Here is a 23,269-nt window from a genome sequence, read left to right as displayed (position 1 = left end):
ATCACTTATAATTATATTTCACTTTTAATAATAATAAAATAATTTAAATTCTAAAGCTTATTATGGTAATATACATTTTTTAAAGTTTAAAAAGTTTTAACGTTTCATAAGTACAATATACATCATTACCATTTTCTGTTAAATATTACAAATGTAAATTTAAATGAATTTTTCAAGTTAAATAACATTGTTATTTTTAATTTCCAAGTGTGTCAAATGTATTATTATTTTAATACAGAACATGTGGTTAAAAAATTAATCACATTTAATCAACCCATTTCTATGTACTCCAAAAAATGTTGATGTGGATTTCATATACTTATCCTTGATATAGATTTAACATCCATGCATATGATTCTAACCATATCTTTAACACCAACATGATATAAAAACCCCTGATGTTTATATCAATATCATCATGTTGGATTTAATACTAAAAATCACGTGACGTTTTAAATCCATATCAGTGTTAATTTAACATAGTAAGAACTATGTAAACAGCATATAGCGTTAAGTTCATATCGCTATTTTTTAGAGTGTAATCAAATTGATTGATTTTAACTAGTGTTTATATTAACATACTTAGTAATAAATTAAATTGAAGTCAAATTTAATGTCAATATTAATGTTAATTTCTTAAGTTAAATTTTTTTAACACTATTGTTTTAATTAAATTAAGTAGAAGCATGGTGATCTATAGAAATTTAAAAATAACTCAATTTATGTGGATGTAATTTAACGTCACGGATTTAACGGTATTATTTTTTTATTAATATGAATAATTTCACAGTCAAGTAAGACAGTATTATGCATTACTGTGTCTATGCTATATTCTCGTTCAATTTTTAATTAGAAGATAGAAATAATCTAATATCGTACTAAAGCGAATTATATATTTAAAAAAAAATTTAGCGCAACAGTTATCCATAAATTACAAAACATTCATTGTTCCGTTAAATAGCTCTGTGAAATATCCTTTCCAAGGATATACGATGCAACAAGAGATAACGGAAGGGATGGTCTCTTCGGAACACGAAGAATTGGTGACGTTGATGTCGTAGTATCGACCCTCCCAGTCGGGCGCCGGCAAACCGTCACCCATGGCAACCCTCGCCCATTCCTTTTGCATAGACGAGACATGGTGGTTATGCGCGTCAGCTAGACGGTTGGAGGATCTTCTCTCCATATATTATACTCTTCGTTAGCGTTACGGTCAACGGATAGTCGAGAGAGAGTATGCTCGAGAGAGAAAGAGAGCTAGAAAACACAAAGACAGCTTTCATCACGTCTTCCACCGAAGAAGATTGCCTCGGGTGGCTAATCTGTGGATAATCTTATCTATCAATGAAATAGCGATTGACGGTTTAGAAGATTACAAATGAGAAAAGAGGCGACACTAGATTACTAAAAAATAAAATCGACAGTTTATCGGTGAAAAAAAGGTGAAAATGAGTTGTTTACATGAAATGCAATGAAGGAAGAGATAATCTGAAACAGATAGCATTGAATCTCGATCATTCAGGAAAATGTATTTCTTGGTCTCTCGACATTCTGTTATACTTTTAATTATTACTTTTATTATTTTTACTTTTTTTATTAGTTTGAGTTCTGGAACGAGGTGTAGGACACTGATTAATTCAGAATCTTAATTCTCTTTACGCGAAGCAATTTCACAACTTTATTTTAATAGTACGACAAGCCCCATATTATAGTATTTTAGATTATATTTTTCTCCGTTAATTCCGCTTTCCAAAAAAGATTATTCATTGGATGGAATTATTCTAGCGCATTAGATGATAAAATAACAGATTAAGACCGTACATCGCGGCGAGACTCTGCTATTAATCGTTGATGATTTCGAAAATCCCTGTTTTTAATTCGCCGATCAATTTTCTGTTAGAATAGCGCGATATATTGTCATTCCGTTAGTCTCATTGACTTTCTTGACGATGAATAATCAGGATTGTGCGTAACAAACAGGTGGATTACGCTGGTAATAGCGATATACGTATAGTCACTCGTGATCGTACCCCTTAATTAAGTCGGCATTGGATCGATCTCTTCTTACGCGTATCATCGAACGTGTATCATTTTATCTCCTATTTATCATCACCGCGCGCGGGATGCGCACACATACAGCAAGCATCGACCGAGACTTTACAGCCGCCGGGAAGCCTCTCTGCTCCTGTGCATCGGCTTTGATATATTACACGCGATATCATATTGATGGCCGATGCATCCCAAGAAGAGAAAGGAGCATGAATGCGAAGCAATAACCCGCTAAACCACGAGCGGTTGTAAAAGGTGGTGAATTTTTAACGAGATATGCTATTCTTCTCTGCTACCTTTGAACTCGCATCTTTAATTTGCGAATATCCGTGCTGTGCTCGACGTTTTAATATACAGTTATCTTTTCGCGATACTCGTATGAAAGGGCAATTTCGCGCACGTAACTTTAATTTTTCTTCCATTATTACGCCGTATACTGTTAAATTTGTAGTCGAATTATTCTAATTTAAGTTTTTTAAAATTTTTTCCTGGTTGCCAGTGGTTCTACTTAATATGTTGTTAATTTAACTAAAATAATGGAGTTATATAATTTAATTCTGTTAATTGTAAATACTGAGGATAAAAAAAGGTCGAAACGTCTGTATTTATATGTTTTATTAATTTAATATGATAAAATTACTTCGCAATAATATCCAAGTATATTTGGCTTTTATACGCTCTTTTCTCTTATAACTTTGATTTTTTTTCAAAAGACCGTTGTAAATTTTAATTTTAAATAATTTAACTAAAAAAGTTGTTAATTAAATTTAATAGTTTTTATAGTTTATTATTTAAAAGTTCATATGTTAATATAAACGTTGTACTTTAAAACTAAAGAAATTAATTAATTTATATTTTGACACATATGAAACTTAAAAATGTTATTTAGCTCAAGAAATTAGATTGCTAATCCCTTTGATATCTAACAATTTATGTATGCAAAATTTTTAACCGAATGTAAGAGACAGCAAACGTCTGGTAAATCTAATAATTTTAATTTTTTTCATTTTACTTTTATTTTTATCGAAGATCTCTGAATGTAATTTTACATGTAATATTCATTGCTGATGTTTATCGGAGTATCAAGCAATTCTCCTCGATTTATAATTTAACAATCAGAGTATCAAGCAAGAAATTTGGCCAGTGATGTTAATGGTATCTTCGGGTGCATCCCGAAGACAGCAGCGGTATTATGCAGATAAGATGGAAGGACACAGGTGCAGCCAGGAAGTCGATAAAGCGCCACAATACTTACACACGGTCGTTGCCAAGTGTCACGTCATTTCTCTCAGTTGAAAATTTTACATTATAACATTCTTTATAAACATTCTTAAACATTCTTTATATTTAGATATTTTTTAGGTATTTTTTTTTTTTGTAACCTTATCTAATCTAATATCTTCTATACAAAGAATGTTCTTCACAGAACGCACGTAGTAAGAGGAGCTAAAATACATACGACATATTATATATGGTCACTCATCTCTGTTAATAATTATATTGAAATTTTCTTGTTTGACCTATAAAGCCGATGCTTGTCTTCTTCACTTACATGAAGGCGCACATACGTCTGAGCATACACTGATGCTGGAAATTACATTATCCAAGAAAGTTCTTTCTTGCGCGGATGCTAAAACATTAACACGCAGGAACGGGGGAGCATAAAACCGATAAGGATCAGAGCGTGTAACAGGGAATCTTACTTGCGAGAATTCTATGCACACGGGGTTAATTATCACAACTGAAATTTTTACGGCAACTAGGACGATGAGTTACGACGTCGTTTATGGGCTTGCGTTGAAAATATGATCGATCGATCAGGATCGCCTTAGGAATCCGGTAATTTCGCGCTCTTGCAATTTGACGTGCAAAACACACGATTAACGAAGACCAAAGGGAGTGACGGGAAATTCTCACTTGCGAAGATGCGGCAGTTTATTTTCTTGCTTTTAGCGGAAGGGTATATTTAGAGAAACTCAATCTTTTTAATAACACTTCTCCGATGATCATGAACGATATGTAAATGAAGAAAAATAAGTAAAGATAAGATAAGTCCACGTGTTAAATATTATAATTTTATGTAGTCAAGTTAAAAAAATGTAGACTGTCGCAATGCTTTGAAAGATCTATACATATATTTACATACCTATAATCGAGTTTTCGAAGTTTTGTTAAGCTAATTTGTTTTTTGAATAAAAGTCAAGTATTATCAAGAGTTGCAAATAATATTTACTGTTATATATCGTTATACAGTTCACAACTGTCATATTTAATTGCAACATAGTTGACGGAAGGGGAGATCACTGTATTTGCTACCACGCCTGTTCCGTCTGTGGGTATAAAGTATTTACGAGCGGTTGCTTCCTACTTGAACGGAAACCTGGATACACCTATGCATTATCTAAGTTGGCAAGAAGACCAGCACATCACTTTTAGAAAAGGGAAGGATGCGGGTCTCCCACGTAGGGATACGTGTACTTTAACAAGAAGGAAAGAGAGAAATACCGGATGTTACAGATTCTCTCATGTAGAAGCCGAACTGAAATACTCGAACTCTGCTAACTACAACCTACGTTGTCTCATGTTAACTTTAATCAGAACAGATCCTTTCTATTGGAGTTAATGCAGCATCCAACATTACTGATGGACGTGTTTTGATGAACTCCGAGTTCGTAGTATATTGCTTGTACATGTAGCAGAATATTATAATAAACTTTTACGTGCACATCACATTAATATATCATACATCTTTCGTAGAGAATTATTATATACATTAATTGCTTAGATAAAATTTGCATTACTTCGTCATGCAATTCCTAGATTATCTCGTATTGTTATTTCGAAGAAATATTTATCATGTACGATTCTTTCAATTTCGAAAGTATCTTGCTTTTATCTCACGCAATATGTCTGCTTTATTTTAATGTTTCGCGATGCTTGCCCTCATCAAAGCGTTCTTATTTCTTCATACCGTCCGCGGAATCATTGTTAATCACGCTAAAAAGCGTTCCAGACATTCGCGCGCTGTTATACTTCGTACACGAGCAATTTAATTCGTTCGAGTTAATTTACTCCGCATAATAGAAATCACTTTTCTTCGAAATCTTGGCACGCTGCGAGACGAATTTCAAAGCCTGTTCAAGACAGAAAAGAGACAGGCATGAAACTACCGTATCTCCGATGATGCCTGAACATTGCGAGGAATCGCGATACTGATTAAAAGATCGATCCTGGAACAGGGGCAACTTTATGCTCGGTGATGCATGTAATCTCCTCCTATTAGAATAATGTCGATATCGACAGATATCTACAAAAGACTAGTCAAGGTAACAATAAACGCATTATTTCACTTCGAAATATGCTTGTACTACACGTTAAAGATGATCCCAAAGAATTTGTTTATTAATTGAGTTTTTCATTTGAGTGACAAACACTATGATTTTATCAATCTTATTTTCTGTATACTCTGTTTTTAGGAATTAAATTGAATTTACGAAACGAGTGAACATATTGAACTATGCGCGTTAGAGAGCATAGTTAATTTTAGATAACACCTGTTTTTAGATAATAATATTTTCTATTTTAATTAATATTTTTAATTTAAGAATAGATTAATTAATTTTCTCGAAACAGATTATATATGTTTATTTATTTGTCTTAAAAATACCGGAAGGCGTTTCCTCAAATGCAATTTAGGTGTCTAAAAGGCGAGAAAGTGCAAATATCTCTGCCATCGCGAAAGGCGGAAATCAACCGCAAGAACTATACTGATTTGATTAAGACGATGGAGTTTATGGGAACAGTTCTCTTGTCCGATTCTATAATTCTCTCCAAGGTACAGACGACTTGACAATTTATAATATTGTCTTTGACCGAAATTGAACAAGTCCCTCACAATTGCGCGGTTAACATTTTTGTACATCTCTTGTGTAAAGTCTAGAATTACGGTGAACTTGAGCAGTTAATCTTAAACATTTTTTTTTGAAACATTTGCGATGTCATCTCTGCAAAATCATCTCTATATTTTAAATTGATATTATTTTCACGCGCTAATTAATTAATATATTTCTTTGATTGTTATAATTATTATATATTGTATAATAAGAACGGTTTTGCTAATGTATTAAATAAATTCAGCATATAAATCTGAAAATAATAATTTTGTTGCACCATCAAAATAATTATGTAGTATGCTCAAATATAATAAGCAATATTATTATTATTTTGATAGTCCAACTCAAAATTATTTTGAGACCTGTAGTCACTGTAAAAAATAACATGTCAATTTTAATTTGAAGTTTACTATATGTCTTTAAGTTAAAATTAATATTTTTACAGTATATTTAGCTAATTTTTTAAAATTAAATTTTTTAAAAATTTAAAAATTTTAAAAATTAAATTTTTAGACAAAACCATTTTTTTATGTGTAAATTAAAATCATTTTGCTTATATTCGATTATATTGAGAAGTAATAATTGCCGCTAGTATTTTGGAGAGAGAGAGAGAGAGAGAGAGAGAGCACATTTTTTGCATTGTATCAAGTGAGACTGATATTTTCAATATGAAGTGCGTTGTTTCCTTCGAATGCATCATCAGCAGATCTGCCTAATGATTTATCTTTCAACAGTAGAGTATATGAGATCGAGAGCACGCACGATGTAAATATGACACTCTAATTTCTTTGAAATCAGAGATTTCTGTACAGGAACAATTATCTGATAAATTCAAATTTCTAGCAGTAGTTTTGAGTTTCCAAGAAAGAAAATATTTTTATCATTTCATGACAATCCTGGAGAAATTTAGCATAAGTTTATCGAATTTAAATCGGTAACTCCGATTTAATTCAACCTTTAAACGGTTGAATTTCTCTTTCGTTGGATATAAATACGAGCAATTTATTCCGTATGCGGAGAACAGACAGAAAAATGCGAGTATATTTTAAAAAGCGACGAAAGAAATCGCGGAAGTAGATAGACCGGTCGGGTCCCTCGAAACCTTCCCCCGGCAACTTCCCAGTTTACTTTCGCATTTTCCCTCGGACGATACTTCTTCGTGAACGATGCTTCTCCGTGGCTTTTTCTCTCCCGCCCTGCTCGACTTTCGCCGACTACGCTCGCTCATTTAATTTGCGATCACGGCAAGAAGCAGCGACGAGAATCTTCGAAGGCGCGGAACCGATGCGGGCTCGACATAGGCAAGAAGATCCACGAAGAAGGGGATATTTATTACCGTTGGCTGAGGAATTATCGGTCGTTGTTTCGTTCTGTCCTGCGCCACGGTGGAAACGATCCTCGGTACGAAATTATTGGCGTCCCTTTGCGCGTCTTCTAAGAAACGATCGAACGACCTAATTCCCTCCGCCATGCCTACAGTGCGATTCTCGCGGTGAATAAAGGATTGAAGATCTTTATACCAATTATGGCGTTCCGTTAGGTTTCGAGGTAAAGGTTTGAAGTTGAAAATTGCACGGGGCCGTGTACAATTGGAATTGTAAACTATTTGTAACAATGAAGTTGAAAATCGTTGTTAAAACTTCGAAACTATTCAAGATCACACCTTATGAACGTATCTTTTACTAGACTGTGAAGATTAGACTGTGAAATTGATTACTTATCTTCATGGATTCACCATTCCGTAAATCTTTATTAGTTTGAATTCTTGAGCATATACATTCATGAGATTTATATAGAGTTTTAACTTGAATCTTTATGTTTGAATCTTCAAAATCTTCTTTATCGGAAATAATTTATTATTTTGTCATTTATTATAACATATTTATTATAAATGGTATATTAAAAAAAAACTGCTGCTTATCGCAAATGTAGCGTTACTTTAGACGCTTCCAAACGCACAATTCGACATCGTAATATCTGCAACACGACTAGGTATATTTCGTATTGGAAATGATCATAACCATCCTTGTATTTACGATCGCGAATGCATTGCACGTGTCGGTTGTGATTGGCCGCATGATTCTGGATCTTCATTATAATGAGGACTATGGGAAAACGGAATTCCAAACAAGTAATGATCGCGAATGCACGCACATCCGATATACGCCGCACAATTTGGTATGTTGAAGAACAAACAGAACGTAATAGACATCGTTAATTAAAACATTTGTTCATTCAATCGAAATACATTATTCGATATTGTCCTCGTCAATTATCAAAGACAAATCGAGCGTTTGTAACTTTCCGAATCAACGATTGCGTTCAGCAGAAAAAGCAACTATTATAAGATTCTTTATTATGATTATTTTATATTGTAATTTATATCTATTTTACTGTGTGATTGAAAAAAAATTTAATAAAGCTTAATATATTTCTCTTTAAACAGTACTTACTAAGTAAACATTTACTTATTATAAATATTTACTTAATAAAAAAAATTTTATTTAAAATTAACAATTAACAATACTTAAATTAAGTATTTTCGTCAGATAAATATATGTTCACGTTTGGTAAATATTTACTTAGAACTTTTAAACAAATATTTATTAAAATTTAGTATTTTTTTCAGTATATATTTATACATTGATTAGTTACGTAGATCCTGTTGGACTGAAGAGCAAGAACCAATCATGTTCATCAAGAATCTTACAACAATTATAAGATTTTTTTTTTTTTTGCTGAACACAGCCATTCTGAACTCCGCGAAGTGTAACACCAAGTCAACGCAACTGTTTTGCGACGTAGAACTTCGTCACGGTCGCTCTCGGAAAAGTCACGTTGCAAAACTCGCGGAAAATTGTTTACGACACGTCATAGCGGCGGGAAACGGAAGATCGTTTTGTCACTGGCCTAATAGAACGCGCAAATTATGGCGACATTAAGATTGCGCGTTCGTTGTCTCTTCGTTGACAATCGCGGGAGAAAGCACGACAGAGGTGACGCAATTTGTGACGCGTCAATCTGGCTTCCCATCACGCGAGGAAAGGATTGTCTTTCATGGAAAGCTGATCCCGACTAACTACGCTTATATCAATGACATTTAACTCGGGATAGAAGCATTTTAATAATGTGCTCTATTGGAAAAAGTTTTTAATATATTTATTAACTCTGATCATCTATAACATTCTTTCAAAGAACCAGCTTCATATATTACTTTGCTGATATAAGTTTAAAGTTCGAAGTACTTTGTGAATTACATCAAGTAATTGAAGGGTATGCAATCTTCCCCTTCTCTTTTCTATTGATCTTTTATTTTACGTATGATTAATGATCACTTAAAGCTGCCGGAATTAACATCATTATGATTTAATCAACCTTTACTCTTATTACTATAATTACATTTTATATCTTTAGTCTGTATCATGCTGAATGATTAATGATACTTTAATATTTCATTAACGTAATTTATCGTTACAATCGTTTTATTATTAAAATGTCAATAATACCTCATGCGTAACGTTAATCAATCCAATAAAAAATGGAACGATTATACTTTTCAGCTAAACTCGTTTAATTTTCTATCGACGAAACGTTTCCGGGCTGTCGAACGCGTGGTGAATTTATAATTAATAAGTAAGTGGTACATATTATATATATGTCAAGAATTACTGTCACGTTTCAATAAACCTTTCTTTCTCCATATCGTGAATTAAAAGGATATGTCGAAGTTTCAAAATAACAGATCAGCCATTGCCTCTGAAATATTCATCTTTGTCAAACCTCTATTTTTTGTTACGTTGCTTTTTTAGGTCTGATCTTCTACCTGCATGTTTCCATTCATACAATTCATGAAATTTTTATCACCGTCAAACCTCTATCTTTTATGTTACACTCTTTTTTATTAAAGTCTAAGCTTCTACCTGCATGTTTCCATTTGTACAATTCATATTTCAAATATAACATCATCATGTCTCCATTTGTACACAATAATTCTGGTTTTGAATATTGAAAATATTTTAAGGCATTTTAAAGAAAAGATTTTCTTTACATTTACTATTGTCAGCAGAGTCACGGTAAGAAATCCGTACGATGATTTATTACATCTATATGTTTTATTCACCTGGCTTTTGTTCGCGCTATGAGCTTTTCTTTCACAAGGCAGATGTAAGCGCATGTGATAATCGATGTGACACGAGCTCTCGCTAGTAACGATTGATAAGCAATCTTCATCAATCAATGCCCTTGGTGCTCGACAGTGCAGTGTCGCTTGTATCTAACAAAGTCAGCTAGTGAACCTGGCATATTAGTGTCCATACGAGGACATCGATCGTCGTTCGAGTGACTTCATACACGAAGCACGCACGCGGAAGATCAGGCTGCAAGAAACGGCTCGCTACGTTTGCCGAGTACATAATGGTGATAAAAACGCTGTCGAAGAAATTTTCTAAACGTATTATTGATATTTGCCATTATTAGGAATGTTTCGAATTAACAATCAATTGAGTTAATTTAACATGGAACGGATAAAAATAAATTAAAATATAATATAGATTTACAATTTTCTCATATAAATCCTGATCTCACAAAAATTGCCTATTAACTTAACAGTGTAACTTGGATTTACGACAATTAAAATGAATAGCTTCGCGTCTTACGACTGCAAGAAAAGATGAGCATACAGATTTTCCACTTTATGCTACTAATGTTGATGAAATGCAAATTAACATTAAAATCAAGAAATATGATCATCTATTATAAATAACAGTCAAAATAAACTATCAAATCGCAAGATTATTATCTGATGATAAACTGTTAATAACTATAATTTTCTAATGATAATCTATTGATAACAGTAATTTTACACAGTTATTAAATAAAAGTAGATAAACAAGTTTCTAATAACAGCTGATTTAATTAGTAGAGAAGCATCGTATATTTCTCGTCGTAGTCGATTAACCTAATCTTTGAATTACTTCGTGGAATGTCGCGCAGATAAAATCTGATTTATTCTGTCTCTGGTTTATTCGCGAACAGACGTCGCCATCGAGACGACATGCGTCCTCGACGCATAGCGCTTGCGTAGCAATAGAAAAAAAGTGACCCCAAGAGGGAAGTCCGCACTAACGAAAGAACCATTAGATGTAATGTATATTATTTTCCAGCATTTTTACGATTCGATTGCGCCATTTCTTGTTGCTTCATGAACATTCTTTTTGACGTTTACCTACTGTAACAAACATTAATACTCATTTAAGATACACTAAAGAAGTTACGATGTAAAAACATAATAGAGAGATTAGAAACATTCGCTGAACTATCAAGATAATTGTATGTACAGGTACTGTCGTAGACTAAAATGCCAAACCTTTTTGCAGCATTGCTGTCGTGCTTGAATTTCCTACACAATAATTTTGATCCAACAAAATTATTTTTAAATCTGTATTTATATATCTACATTTTTAAATACTTTGGTAAAATTATTCTTTTCATATATAAATAATATAGTAGTTAACTTAATTTTCAAAACTTTTTATTTATACATTAATGTTATTATATTTTCTATTAACTAATTTTTATTTTCAACTACTGATTTTACTCTAAGAAGTTAGTTAATGTCTTAAAAATCCTAAAAACTTTGTCTTATCGATTAATATAAACGAGTATCTCGTACATTTGATTAACCGCAAAAAATATTCGTATAAGATATTCTCAGAAATATTCTCAGAAATGATTCGTTGTATGCTCAGTAGTTTCGGTGCGTATTCGTGAGAAGCATTTTCCAACGATAAAAATGGTCTTGCCGCAAATTACTGTAACCGCAACAAGAGCCGCTTCTTCCATACAACTGCGATATTCTTATAATATGATTCCGCATTCGCCGGGTCATACCACCCACGTTTCTTTACGATTTGTACTAGATTTTCGCGCACAAATCTTCGACTGCGTAAATGGACCTGTGGATGATGCGCATATATTCAAAGAAGGGAAAGAATTGCTCATGCAAAGAAACGACAATTTTTTTATAACGAATCGCGAGAAGCTTAACGAGACGATCAAACGATTCGACTGTGAAGCGATTCACAATGGTAGTTATGTATATAGTAGTTACACTATTAAGTGAAAATTAACCGAGAAAAGTTTAATAGAAATAAGTGAATGGGGACATATTCAAAGCGAGTCTTAGTGCCTAATAATATTTATATGTGTGAATTTTTACAATTTCCAAAGATGCTCATTGGCATCAGTAATATTAATGTTGCCTTGTCAATTTAATTTGTATCAATTTAATTACCCCACCTTCAGTTTAGAACTGCTAAAACTGACAAATAAAGCACGCAGTTTGTTTGAACTAGAAATTGTAAGAATTCACATAAAAATATTACTAAGCACTCATTTTGATTGAATATGGCCCTCATGTGTGCATAAGTTCACTCATGTATGTGTAATAGTTAAGTTTGATTGAAGAGGGAATTACATAATTTAGATATGACAAAGGAGTTTTAATAGGAGTAAAATCACTTTTTGAATATAGACTATTCAGTTACCGTGGCTAAATTTATAATCCCCTCTTATAAACGGTTCCCAAGCCGTCTAATTGCTTGGATTATGACCCAGAAAATGGTTGTGGCCAAAGTTATTTTAATGGTCGACTGGCTTTTCTGTCGCTGAAAGACGTTGGTTCCCTTTTACGTAATTTCGTGCAACCGGAAGAAATAAAAGGAAAGCATAAAAATTACAATACTTCTGATATTATTTTAGCATCAATTATTGTTCGACATTATTTTTCGAAATTAATTTTTAGAAGATATTTATAATTGCATAGCCTTATTGTTGATGAAACTTCTAATTTTATTTTCTGTCATAAAACTATTATTATCATCATTAAGCGCATCGATGTGGTTTTCAATCAAAGCTGCTTATGGATGCTGTCAATGTCACATAAAATCTTCATTCTTTTCTCCGAGATAGAAAATTTCTCGCGTGATGCAGCAAGAGCTTCCTAGCTCGAGCTCGCGCGTATGCACGAAAATCGAATCGCTCGATGAGCTTTTCCGCGTACGTGAATTCCACGCGAAAACTCCCTTGTTCTTTTTGATGCGGAAAACGCATCTATCTGCCCGCGCTGCATCTCTTCTGGCGCCTTGTCGGTCGTTTCCGACGTTCGTCGGTGTCGCTCGTGAACGCGATGAGACGGACTCGCTCAGTCGAACGCTGACCGTCGTGCACGTGAGACCGCTTGTGAGAGAACTTGGTGTCAGCCACGCAGCCACGAGTCCTGCCGGCTATCGAGATCCAGCTGTTAAAGACAACCCGGCAGATTGACGGCTTGCTGCGTGGGAGACGCGTCTCATCAAGACTCCACCTTTTTCTCTGTCGTAACGACGAGAATAGATCGTTCGGTGTCACAAGACTGACTTGTTGTCAGAATTGTCAATTCCCACTTGAAGGAACGTGAGAACCGCTGGAACGACAGCGTTGAGGAACGTGGGCGGGATTAATTAATATTCCGTGCTGCGTAAATAGTGGAAGTGCCGGCGATATTGTATCGATACGAAGTTCACCTGCGACAAAGTAGATAGCGCACAGCTGAGTTGTGTGAAGCGCGACAAAGTTTGAGTCGCTTCATGAATTACTTGTGTTTGGATCTACTGGGTAAACTTCTCTCCCTTGGGAGTTCATTCTCTCAAATTTTTCGCATATCACTAAGACTCAGTTGAATCTGAAATCCACGAAATAGACAGAACAAGGAAAAATTACTTGTATCTGTCACGAACTGTCAAATTGTGGAGCTCAGTCAGAAGAAGGAACGTCTTGATTCCTCTCTGGCATTGAGGTTTCGCGCGCGGATCGACCTTACGAAACTCGCTTCGAGCACGAGGAGTTCGTCGTCTCCTAAACGAATTTAACGAGCGAACCCGTTCAGACAATTCGTGCCACTTTACGCGGCGAAAGATCGGCCAGTATTCCCTTTCTCCCTCTTTCTTCCTCTCCGTCGTCGACGTCCGACAAAAGTTGATTGACCGACGTGACTCACGGGATCACAAGTCACTCTTGAGCTGTGGTAATCGTCGCGTCGTGTGATCGCGGAGGCATTTCTCACAGTCTTATCGCGTCATCGCCGAGAAAAATACATCGATCGTATGATATTGCATTATTGAAACATCGCCGATTGCACCTTGCGACAGCCTAGGATTAAATTATTGATCGCTGACGTGTGTTATCGAAATTAATCGGAGTCGAAGAAGGAAGAATCAACGAAGAAAGTGCACTTCCCAGGACGTACGTTGCGATCATCGTACTCGAGTCATTCATATTCTTCTAATTGAATTTTAAAGAGTAGATCTCTCACGATGACAGAAGACAGTGATTCTTAGAAGCTGCTACGATCAACGTTCCTAGCAGCTGATTCGCGTATCGCAAGTCATACTCTCTCGAGGATTTATTCTGATTCCTGTCTCCTCAACAAGATCGAGTGACACGCTAGCTTTACGTTTCCGACATCAGGATTAAGTACCCGAAGACGGGCGCTGTTAGGAAAGGCGGTCACGTGCCACCTGTTACAAACCGATCCGCAGTGCGGAAGGGTCGCGGATCGCCATCGTGGATCAGCGTGTCGGGCGTCAGGCGGTCGCAGGAGAATGCGGCTTTGCGTGGCGACGCGATCCTGGCTGATTCTGACGATAGGATGTTGACGGCCCGTTCGGGGCCTCTCGGGCTCGGCGTGCCACGAACCCTGGGCCCCGCGGAGGGAAGCGATCACCTCTTCCTGCTACCGGAACGTGCTCTCGGCATGGACAGCACTCACCTGCGACAGGACCTGGCTGGCCTGGACTTTAATCTGCACCTGAACCTACTGCACACCGCGCCCCGCGGCAACGTCTGGCTATGTGAGTTATTGAACGGTATTGACTTGTGTGACAAGAGAGGAAGGTGTCGTAATTCTCGAAATATCTCCGACGTCTATTTTCCCCTGATTTTATTTGCCGAACTCATTCTTTCTGATTCTCCCGGTCTTGAGGAAGAAAATAATTCTGTCTATGTGTTATTGCGACTTCTACACTTTTGATTATGTGAATGAGTTAATAAATAGAATGAAAAAAGAGAGAAAATTTAAATAATTCTGAATAAAATCAAACGAATTATTTCCAATTTTTAATAAAACCATTAAAAAACATAACATTTACAGGACAGAAAAATTATTATAATGGTATTAAAACAATGCTATATTTTATATTATATAAGGCAAGGAATATAATAATGTATTTTATAATAATATATTTTAATAAATCTTACTCAAGAAAAGCTAAAGATTTAACAAATAGAACCTCGCTTTCTAAAGGTTAATGGAAACTCAATGAAAACTCAAATGATTGAAGGATAATATCTAAAAATTTTTTTATAAACAAATACATAAATAAAATTAAATTTTTCAATTTATTTTAAATTGATTTAATTTCTCGAAGGAATCTTATTATTATTATTATAGTATTCAATCGTAATATTGTTTTATACTATAACACGTGTTATCTTATACTATAACACGATACTTATACTATAACACGATAATCAACAGAGTAATTTCTATGTTTAAGTCTTTATATCCATCTATTACTTCAATTGACGAGGATTAATCGGCTTCTTGATCCCGGGAGATAACAGATAATACAAGAGGATTTGGACATTTATTTTTTTAAATAAAGGCACATGTTCAGATAAAGATTTTCTAAATAGCTTATCTATGTGAATATGGAATTCTCACTAACTTATCTGTTTAAATAGGGAAATTGCCTTAAACGAATAACATCGCGTTTATATGATTCTATGTAAAACAATTACATTATTTTTTAAATGAAATCCAACATATAGATTTTCCAATTATTTCAAAATACACCGATAGCATCCGAGCTATTCGAATCCCAAATGTCGATATCATTAATTTTATCTGCGCGCGCGCGCGTGTGTGTGTAAAATTCCTTTAACAAAGAATTCAGAAAAAATTCGATGATTCGACTAATAAATAAAGATAAAGAAATACAATTGTACTAAAATACACTTTCTGTAAGCGTCACTTTTGTGTCATATTTATAATTTTTTATCGCAAAAACATTATATGCCAAGGCTTTACTTTATGACGCAAAAATGTTCTTATGTTACCATATATTTCTTGGTACTTTATTATCTTGAGGTACGTATCTCTGTGATATTAGATGTTGAAACGAGACGCATATAAATTCGGTTGCTCTTGTTTTTCGATCTCTCACGTGCCATGTCAATAATAGATATGGTTCGCGGTATTCTGTTCCGTAAAAAGCCGTGAATTGTTCTCGCGAGATCGTCGGGTGCGATTTTCATCAGAATTTCGCGGGATGAAATTGCGAGCAGAGGAAACCGAGGAAGAATTATTGACAGTCGAATGTTACTCATAATTCTTGTGCGCGAAATTCGCGAAGAGAAATACGGAAGAAGATAAATTACAATAGTGTATAAAAATATGTTTCGAGGCATGAAAGAAAGAAGCTAGCCTCGCGAAACTCAGAGTCTAGAAAGAGGTAAGAGATACGGAGAGAGAGTTAACAGGTGTGCCGCGAAATTATCGCCAATTAAGTGCTTTTTTGCCATCGGTAAAAGCGTAAAAGCCGCGCTCGCGAATGAATACCGTGCAATTATGATGCTTCGTCATCGTGCCTTTTTTTTTTCGCGATCATCCCGGCATGAGGAGCGACTGTTAATTTGGCGGATGGAATTTAATTAACGCGAATTGGTGCATTCGTTTTCGTTGCGCCACGCGCGCCAGGTCGCGAACGATTCCTCTTCGCAGACGTGTATTTATTAAACACGAATACATCCATTACTTCTTACGGTGCTTGACATTATTACAACGTATTTCTTTCCTCGTAACTGGCGATAATTGGAGCAGGATAAAATGAATAATTAACGTGTGAACACACGCTGAGTATAAGTTATTACATGTCTGGTTGAGATGTTCTCCTCGGTCGCAAAATATCGTTTTGGCAAATTAACGGTAAAATTATACGTCTTGCAGATTGAAAAATTTTATGCTGTTAACGCGTATGGCGATCTTATATTATCCCACAAGCATGTTATGAAAATTTTAATTCATTCGGAGGAATTGCGCGTTTTTCAATTAATGGAGGTTTACTGAATGACAAAAAACTTATCCTTTATTTGTTAAATAGCGAGGGAATTGTCTCTAACTTGTCGAATGACAAATGAGCGTCTTGTTGAGTCGTAAATGATGATAAATGTGAAATCGTAAACGAAATAACTCACTTTGAAGTAACAGTAGCCTCTCGGTAATAGATACTTTCCCTGAAAAGTAATTTTCCTCTGTTTTTGTGATCGTAATAAAAACGTAAATCATTGCGATAAATATCGAAACGGCGTTCTTTTAACTTCCTGTAAAAGGTATAGTAAAAGTCTGTTTTTGTTGACTGTTTGTGTAAACTTCCCGCAAATAAATTTTTCGATTATCTTTATGAAAATATAAATATAATAAGATATAAAAATTTTTTATATATTTATATATTTTACTTCCCGATTAGAAAAATGTTTTGATGTGATAATTTTTCGAAAGTTAAGAAATGTCAATGAAACTTTCTTTTCTGTGGAAATGATTGCTCTTAACGTTTATTAATTTGTAGCACAGTGAATGAAGATATACTAGCGCATGAAGATTTTATTAAGAAATCGTGGCTGTACTTGTCCCATATCACATTAACGGTTTATTCCTTATTCGATACATAATGCTGAGCGTGAAATGACGCGTGACGCGTGTAATGTTCAGAAATTTGTGCAAAATATCGACCTGATGATCGCGTGGAAGTCGCCGTATCCTCGATTGAACATTAATAAGGAGGTGTATTAACCCAGATGAGGGGGAGAGGGACTTTATCGTATCCTCTCTTGTGCCGCGCGCGATTACGGAAAGTCCAGCAAGAAGATCGTTACGATTTATATTTATCAGTGGTCGACGTACTATATTATTACGGTTTTTGTAATGGCGGTCAATTCATGACGTTAATGTTCATATTCGCGAAGCTCGCAATAGGAAGATGTTGCACGAGACATGTTCAGTAGCATATTTCCCGCTCGTTTTTTCTTTTTCTTTTTAATTACGACAGCTGTCTCCACGCACGCTCGACAGCACTGTAAAGATTTATGAAATCATCCAGGATGTGTTTCATTTGGCGCACCGCGGGTGCCATCGGATTACTCTGAGGTAGACCGTGTCCGATTTGATATACAGAAGTACTGCGCTACGTTTCCTACTTTTCTTACATCATTAATATATACAGATTGTACAGGAGAGAGATGCGTCGACAGACAACTCGCACGGAGAAAAATGGAAAATAATATGCTAATAATAATAATAATACTAGTAATAAGTTCATAAAATTTACTAGAATTATAGTAAATTTTGTGCAATTGGCAGATTCAGATATAGAAACAGGTACCCACTTATGTAAAATTTACTTTACTCGTAAATGAGCAATCGTTGTATAGAGGTATATTATATAATACTTTTTACATATTTCATAAATCAAAGTAAATCTATAAATTACCATACATCTCAATAGAATTTACTTTATCAACAAGTATTTTTGAGAGCCTTAGCGCTGACAAAATATACTTTACTGTACGGTAAAAAATACAAGTGTGTAAAGTTTTGAGAGTTGCTCTTGTTTACAGTTTGGAGAATAGTGTGATTGTTTTACTATAAGATATAATTATTTGAATGTATTTATTATAATTGTAATGTACTTTTTATTTCCGATATTTTTATTTTCAGACAAATAAAGTTTGTCATAAATTCGACAAAAATATTTAGAATATTTTTTACTAGTTAAAGTAAACTCTACTTAATTTTTTCCGTGCTAATAAAATCGAAAGGATACCGAAGAGTGTTTCTGAGTATTTGGGAAATCGAATATTTAAAAATACCTAGGATCTTGTTTTTTTTATTTGAAAATTCAAAAATATGATGAATGAAAGATTTTAAAAAATCATAGTTTCAAAATCTGTAATTAACCAAAATACGCAAGAATTAACGTATAAATCTTTGTGATCTTCTAATTTAATAGCTTATGATTTCGTAATATGACGTAAGTTTAAGAATATAGTTCTCGTATTTCATATCAATTTGCGTTATTAAAATTTACAGTCCCCACGTGTTCAGAAGGCGGACAACGGTTGCTCGAGCGAATTCACGCAGGTGTCACGGAATTATTTCGCGTGTCTAAGGGGATAATACATAATATTAGCTTTATACTGGCAAGCGGTACGCTTTTAAATATTAATTTGCTAAACGGAGACAGGACGAACGCACCACGGAACTGTAAACTCGATCTCGAGCAAGTTAAAACAGGCTCGTAAAACGAACTTACAAAATTGTGAGTTGCCATATTCGCATTGCGATTTTTTTATTGGTGCAGTTTGAAATGTCTTACAATTAGTCCTGTCGCTACTTTTCTATGAGACAAGCAATGTAATCTGTGTAGTTACAATAGAAAACTAATAAAATTAATTTATTCCACGTATAACGTAAATTAATTAAATGTCTTTTAAATGTGACAAGATAAATATCTTACAACTATCACAATGTTAATACAGCATAAAATATACTCGTCAATTTTGCGAAATCAACAGTAATTTAATAGTTATTGTAATATATAGCGACACGTAGGAATAACGATGAAACGATGATGACAGCTGTTTATCTTAATATAGTGGTTCGATCGAAGCTAATCAAAGAGATTGGTTCTCGCGCTGTATGCACTGTCACATTATAATGATTTACAACTGCAGCATGTCACAGCACATCTATGCTATTCGCTTGTACGAAGCGCGATCGATATCGATAGAAAGTTAAGGTCATGATGGAAGCGCAAGGTATCGTTTTACTGAATGGGACATATTTAGATGTAAATCTCACGCGTATAATTGCCACACAACGCAAATCCACCTCTTCTGGAAAAGACTAATCTCTTTCGTGCAAGAGATAAAGGATCGTTGAATAATTCATGTCGCGAGATATTTACGAAAAATAACAGTTTCACATCAAAATTAGGTTATTCATTTTTTACTCAATAATTAACATACGACAATAATTAACATGCGACAATAATTAACATGCATCAATATTTTTCGTTCCATCATTAATCATGCTAATGTAAGCTCTATTTTTGAAGTAGATGTTCATGATACGCACGTTCGAGTAATTTAATAAAACCTCGCCTCGCCATTATTACTACACACGCGCAGGAGATATTGTTTGCATCATCGCGATTATTTCACATCGTAGTCACATTCTTACACATCGCGGTAGAATTGTTTTTAGTCATTACGGCAATTTTACTTGATGATATATTTCCTGTATTAGAACTTTTAATATATAATCATATATAATCTATTTTGAAGAGAATAAAAACTCATCAAATATATTATACATGTCTGACTTGTGTGGCCTATCTATTTGTAAAATTTTATATTATTACTACTATTTTTTACACTTTACACACTATTTTTCTAGCTGAAGTATCTAAATTTTTAGATACTTCAACAAACCTATTCCTCTTTCTATGTAGAATTGTTTTTTTTTATTTTTACTTTCTCTTAAATGATTAATTAAAAAAATTATGATTCAAATTGGACGCTAAAATATTGAACAGCAACATTATCTACTGTTATTTTTTCAGCGAATAACGTTAGTAAACTGAATCTTGGAAATACGTACGTGTCGCTATTCAGCATCAAAGCGTGACTCAAGTTGGGTCAGTTTCTTTGTGCCTTGCCGTTTAGTTAGTCGATGAACGTTTGGGACCGGATTATTGCTTGATCAATGATAATCCGATTGCTCGTAGTTTAATTACATAAGAAGGACGACTTGCTGCAATCAATCTTTTTCTTCGACATAAAGTTAGTCCCAACTTCATTTTTTAGGACTTTAATTTTGACGATATGTCATCTTTTGCAGGTTCAAGATTAATGTCACGCAAGATTAATAAGTGGCACAAAATAAAATCACATTCTTAGTTTGCTACCTTTTTTTTTCGACGTCGACGCCGATGTCATAAATACACGCACAAAGACATTTATGCTAAAGATATTCTTTCGCAGTCTAGGCTAATTCTGCGATCAAGACTAATGGGTTGCGACTTGGACGCTGTTTGCGATAAGCGGCGCAAGTGTGTCACGGTTATTAAAAGCTTTTGCAGTGAGACATAGCTAGTTTGAGCACTTGGAGCGTTGCTGGAATCAGGTCGATATAGCATCGTGTAATTTCCCCATTTTTCTCGCCTACCTCAACTTATGGTTAATTGTTTTCTTCTTTCTTATGTATTGCATTTAATTGACGACGGCTCTTGTCGTAAATCAAATCTTTAAAACGAATGTTCTGACTCATTGATTTCATTATTTCTGCGAAAATGCAGTCACAAGTTTAAATGATTTTTATAGCGAATGCGTTAAAAGTGCTGTAAACTTGAGGTAGAAACAAATTTGTGACCGCAATTGGAGGGGAAATTTAGAAAGTTATATACATCAAATTGCTTATGCTTTACGGATGCTCATTGCATACGAAGAAATATTTGTAACGGCGACATCTGTTAAGCATCAAGTTTGATTGCTCTATATTACGAAACGTTTACGAATTAACGCATTGTTATTATGCTAATGACGTGTGCAGGGTCACGCTTTGGACAATTTATATTCTCGGAATATTCTCATGTTACATCAAGTTGTGTAGTGATCGCTGCGAGCGTAGGACGAGAATGTAATTCGAACTGAATTTCGCAGCTAATGAGGTGAATCAGCTGTAACAGGGCTCTAACCACGCCCTATGCAGCGAGCTCTTTGCAATTATGTCCAGGAAAATGTATGAATTGACCATGCCTCATTCTCAAAGTCCGGAAACACGTGTCTCACGATGAAACGTAATCGATGCAAATGTAACAAAGTGAATACGCGCGCCGAACTCGTCTTGTTACACAATCGTGTTATGCGTTATTCGAAGCGTTTGTCGCGACAACTCGACGAATCGTCGTTTACACGAGTTATCGATCGTGCAACAAAAATTCAATATTTATCTTTTATATCTGAATTATATCTGAAACGAGTAATTAATTTATATATATCATAAACGTAATTTCGCCGATATTCTTTCTCTCTGTCGGATGATTTAAAACAGGCGAAGCTCTGAAGTTCAAAATTCTGAAATACTCACTAGCTGTTGCCATAAAGATAAGCTTTTTTTTTTTAAATAAAAATGTAATATCGCGATTTTTTTTTCATTATTTATCTGTGATATCGGTAACTGATTGAAACATTATGACACTCAAGTTCACGTAGAATCGTGCCTATCTGATTGTGTAAATACACTGTGTTTTGACAGTGGCACTTGATGGGGATCATCAACTCGCACAGAGTTCGTTGCAACCGGGATGAATCGCTGCTTTAAACGTCCAAGTCTTTCGCAGTCAAGTCCACCTTTCAGTATACGCGATGACTTGGTGATAGAATTATGGAGAGATATTTAACGGCCGATAGTCATTTCAAATGGCAACTGTGACATTAGATTTCTCTCGGCGCTCGTAAAGTGAGGATTCTCGGGGAAATGTATTGAGAGACGCCGATACAAAGGCGCTGTTCATTCTTCGAGAGCCAACCTATCGATTGATGCAACATCGAGGAACATATACGCGTATGAATGTGAGGAATGTGTAATATTGCAAGTGTGTTGATGTTGCTCCTGAAAAAAAAGATCCAAGTTATAATTAACTTTTTTAAATGGCCGATCATTATATTTTTTTTTTCTTTAATACTCCCTTATGACAAGTCAAGCTGCGTCTGGTGAAGACGCCTTACGGATCAATGATCCAATATTAAATCGTACCACTATGCAATAAACTTTAAAATCGATATGTATCGCTTAAAATAGTACGGACGTGGCATACTTCCTTTATCCTCGTGCGGCTTCATTTGCGAGTATCACGCGGATTGTCAGGCTAAATCGTTAACGAGAAGCCAAATTAAATTTCTGCAAATCTTTATACATATAAACACTGAACGTTCACACTTTTTTCAGAGCAAATATAATTTGTTATCAACATTTATTACTTATTATGAAAAATAAAATGTTAATATTATCTTAAAAACATATAGTGGATTTTCTGAGACATGCAAAAATGTTAAAATTAACACACAAATGTTAATTTTAACATTTTTGCATATCAGTAAGTTCACTATACGTCTTTAAATTAAACATTTTATTTTTTACAGTGTATATATGTATACCTGTCTTATTATTA

At 34.6% G+C, this 23,269-nt stretch overlaps 1 protein-coding gene across 8 annotated transcripts in view; it reads left to right on the top strand.

Annotated features, from left to right (window-relative positions):
• LOC108689921 (ensconsin) overlaps nt 1-23,269 on the top strand; it is a 174,772-nt gene that overhangs the window by 55,795 nt on the left and 95,708 nt on the right. For 5 of the 8 annotated variants that reach the window (XM_018196894.1, XM_018196891.1, XM_018196892.1 and 2 more), the window contains exon 1: nt 13,169-14,830. The exons of 2 other annotated variants lie outside the window; for them this stretch is intronic. In XM_018196894.1, the coding sequence (XP_018052383.1) occupies nt 14,629-14,830 (202 nt within the window). In that variant the 5' untranslated portion in view covers nt 13,169-14,628. Of the gene's footprint in view, nt 1-13,167; nt 14,831-23,269 lie in introns of those variants that run through there. One more of the 8 variants, XM_018196897.1, reaches the window with a different exon arrangement.

Source organism: Atta colombica, unplaced genomic scaffold (assembly GCF_001594045.1).
Source record: "Atta colombica isolate Treedump-2 unplaced genomic scaffold, Acol1.0 scaffold281, whole genome shotgun sequence".
NCBI classification, from domain to species: domain Eukaryota; kingdom Metazoa; phylum Arthropoda; class Insecta; order Hymenoptera; family Formicidae; genus Atta; species Atta colombica.
Note: the sequence above shows the minus strand (reverse complement) of the source record. Positions and strands in the feature narration are given on the sequence as shown.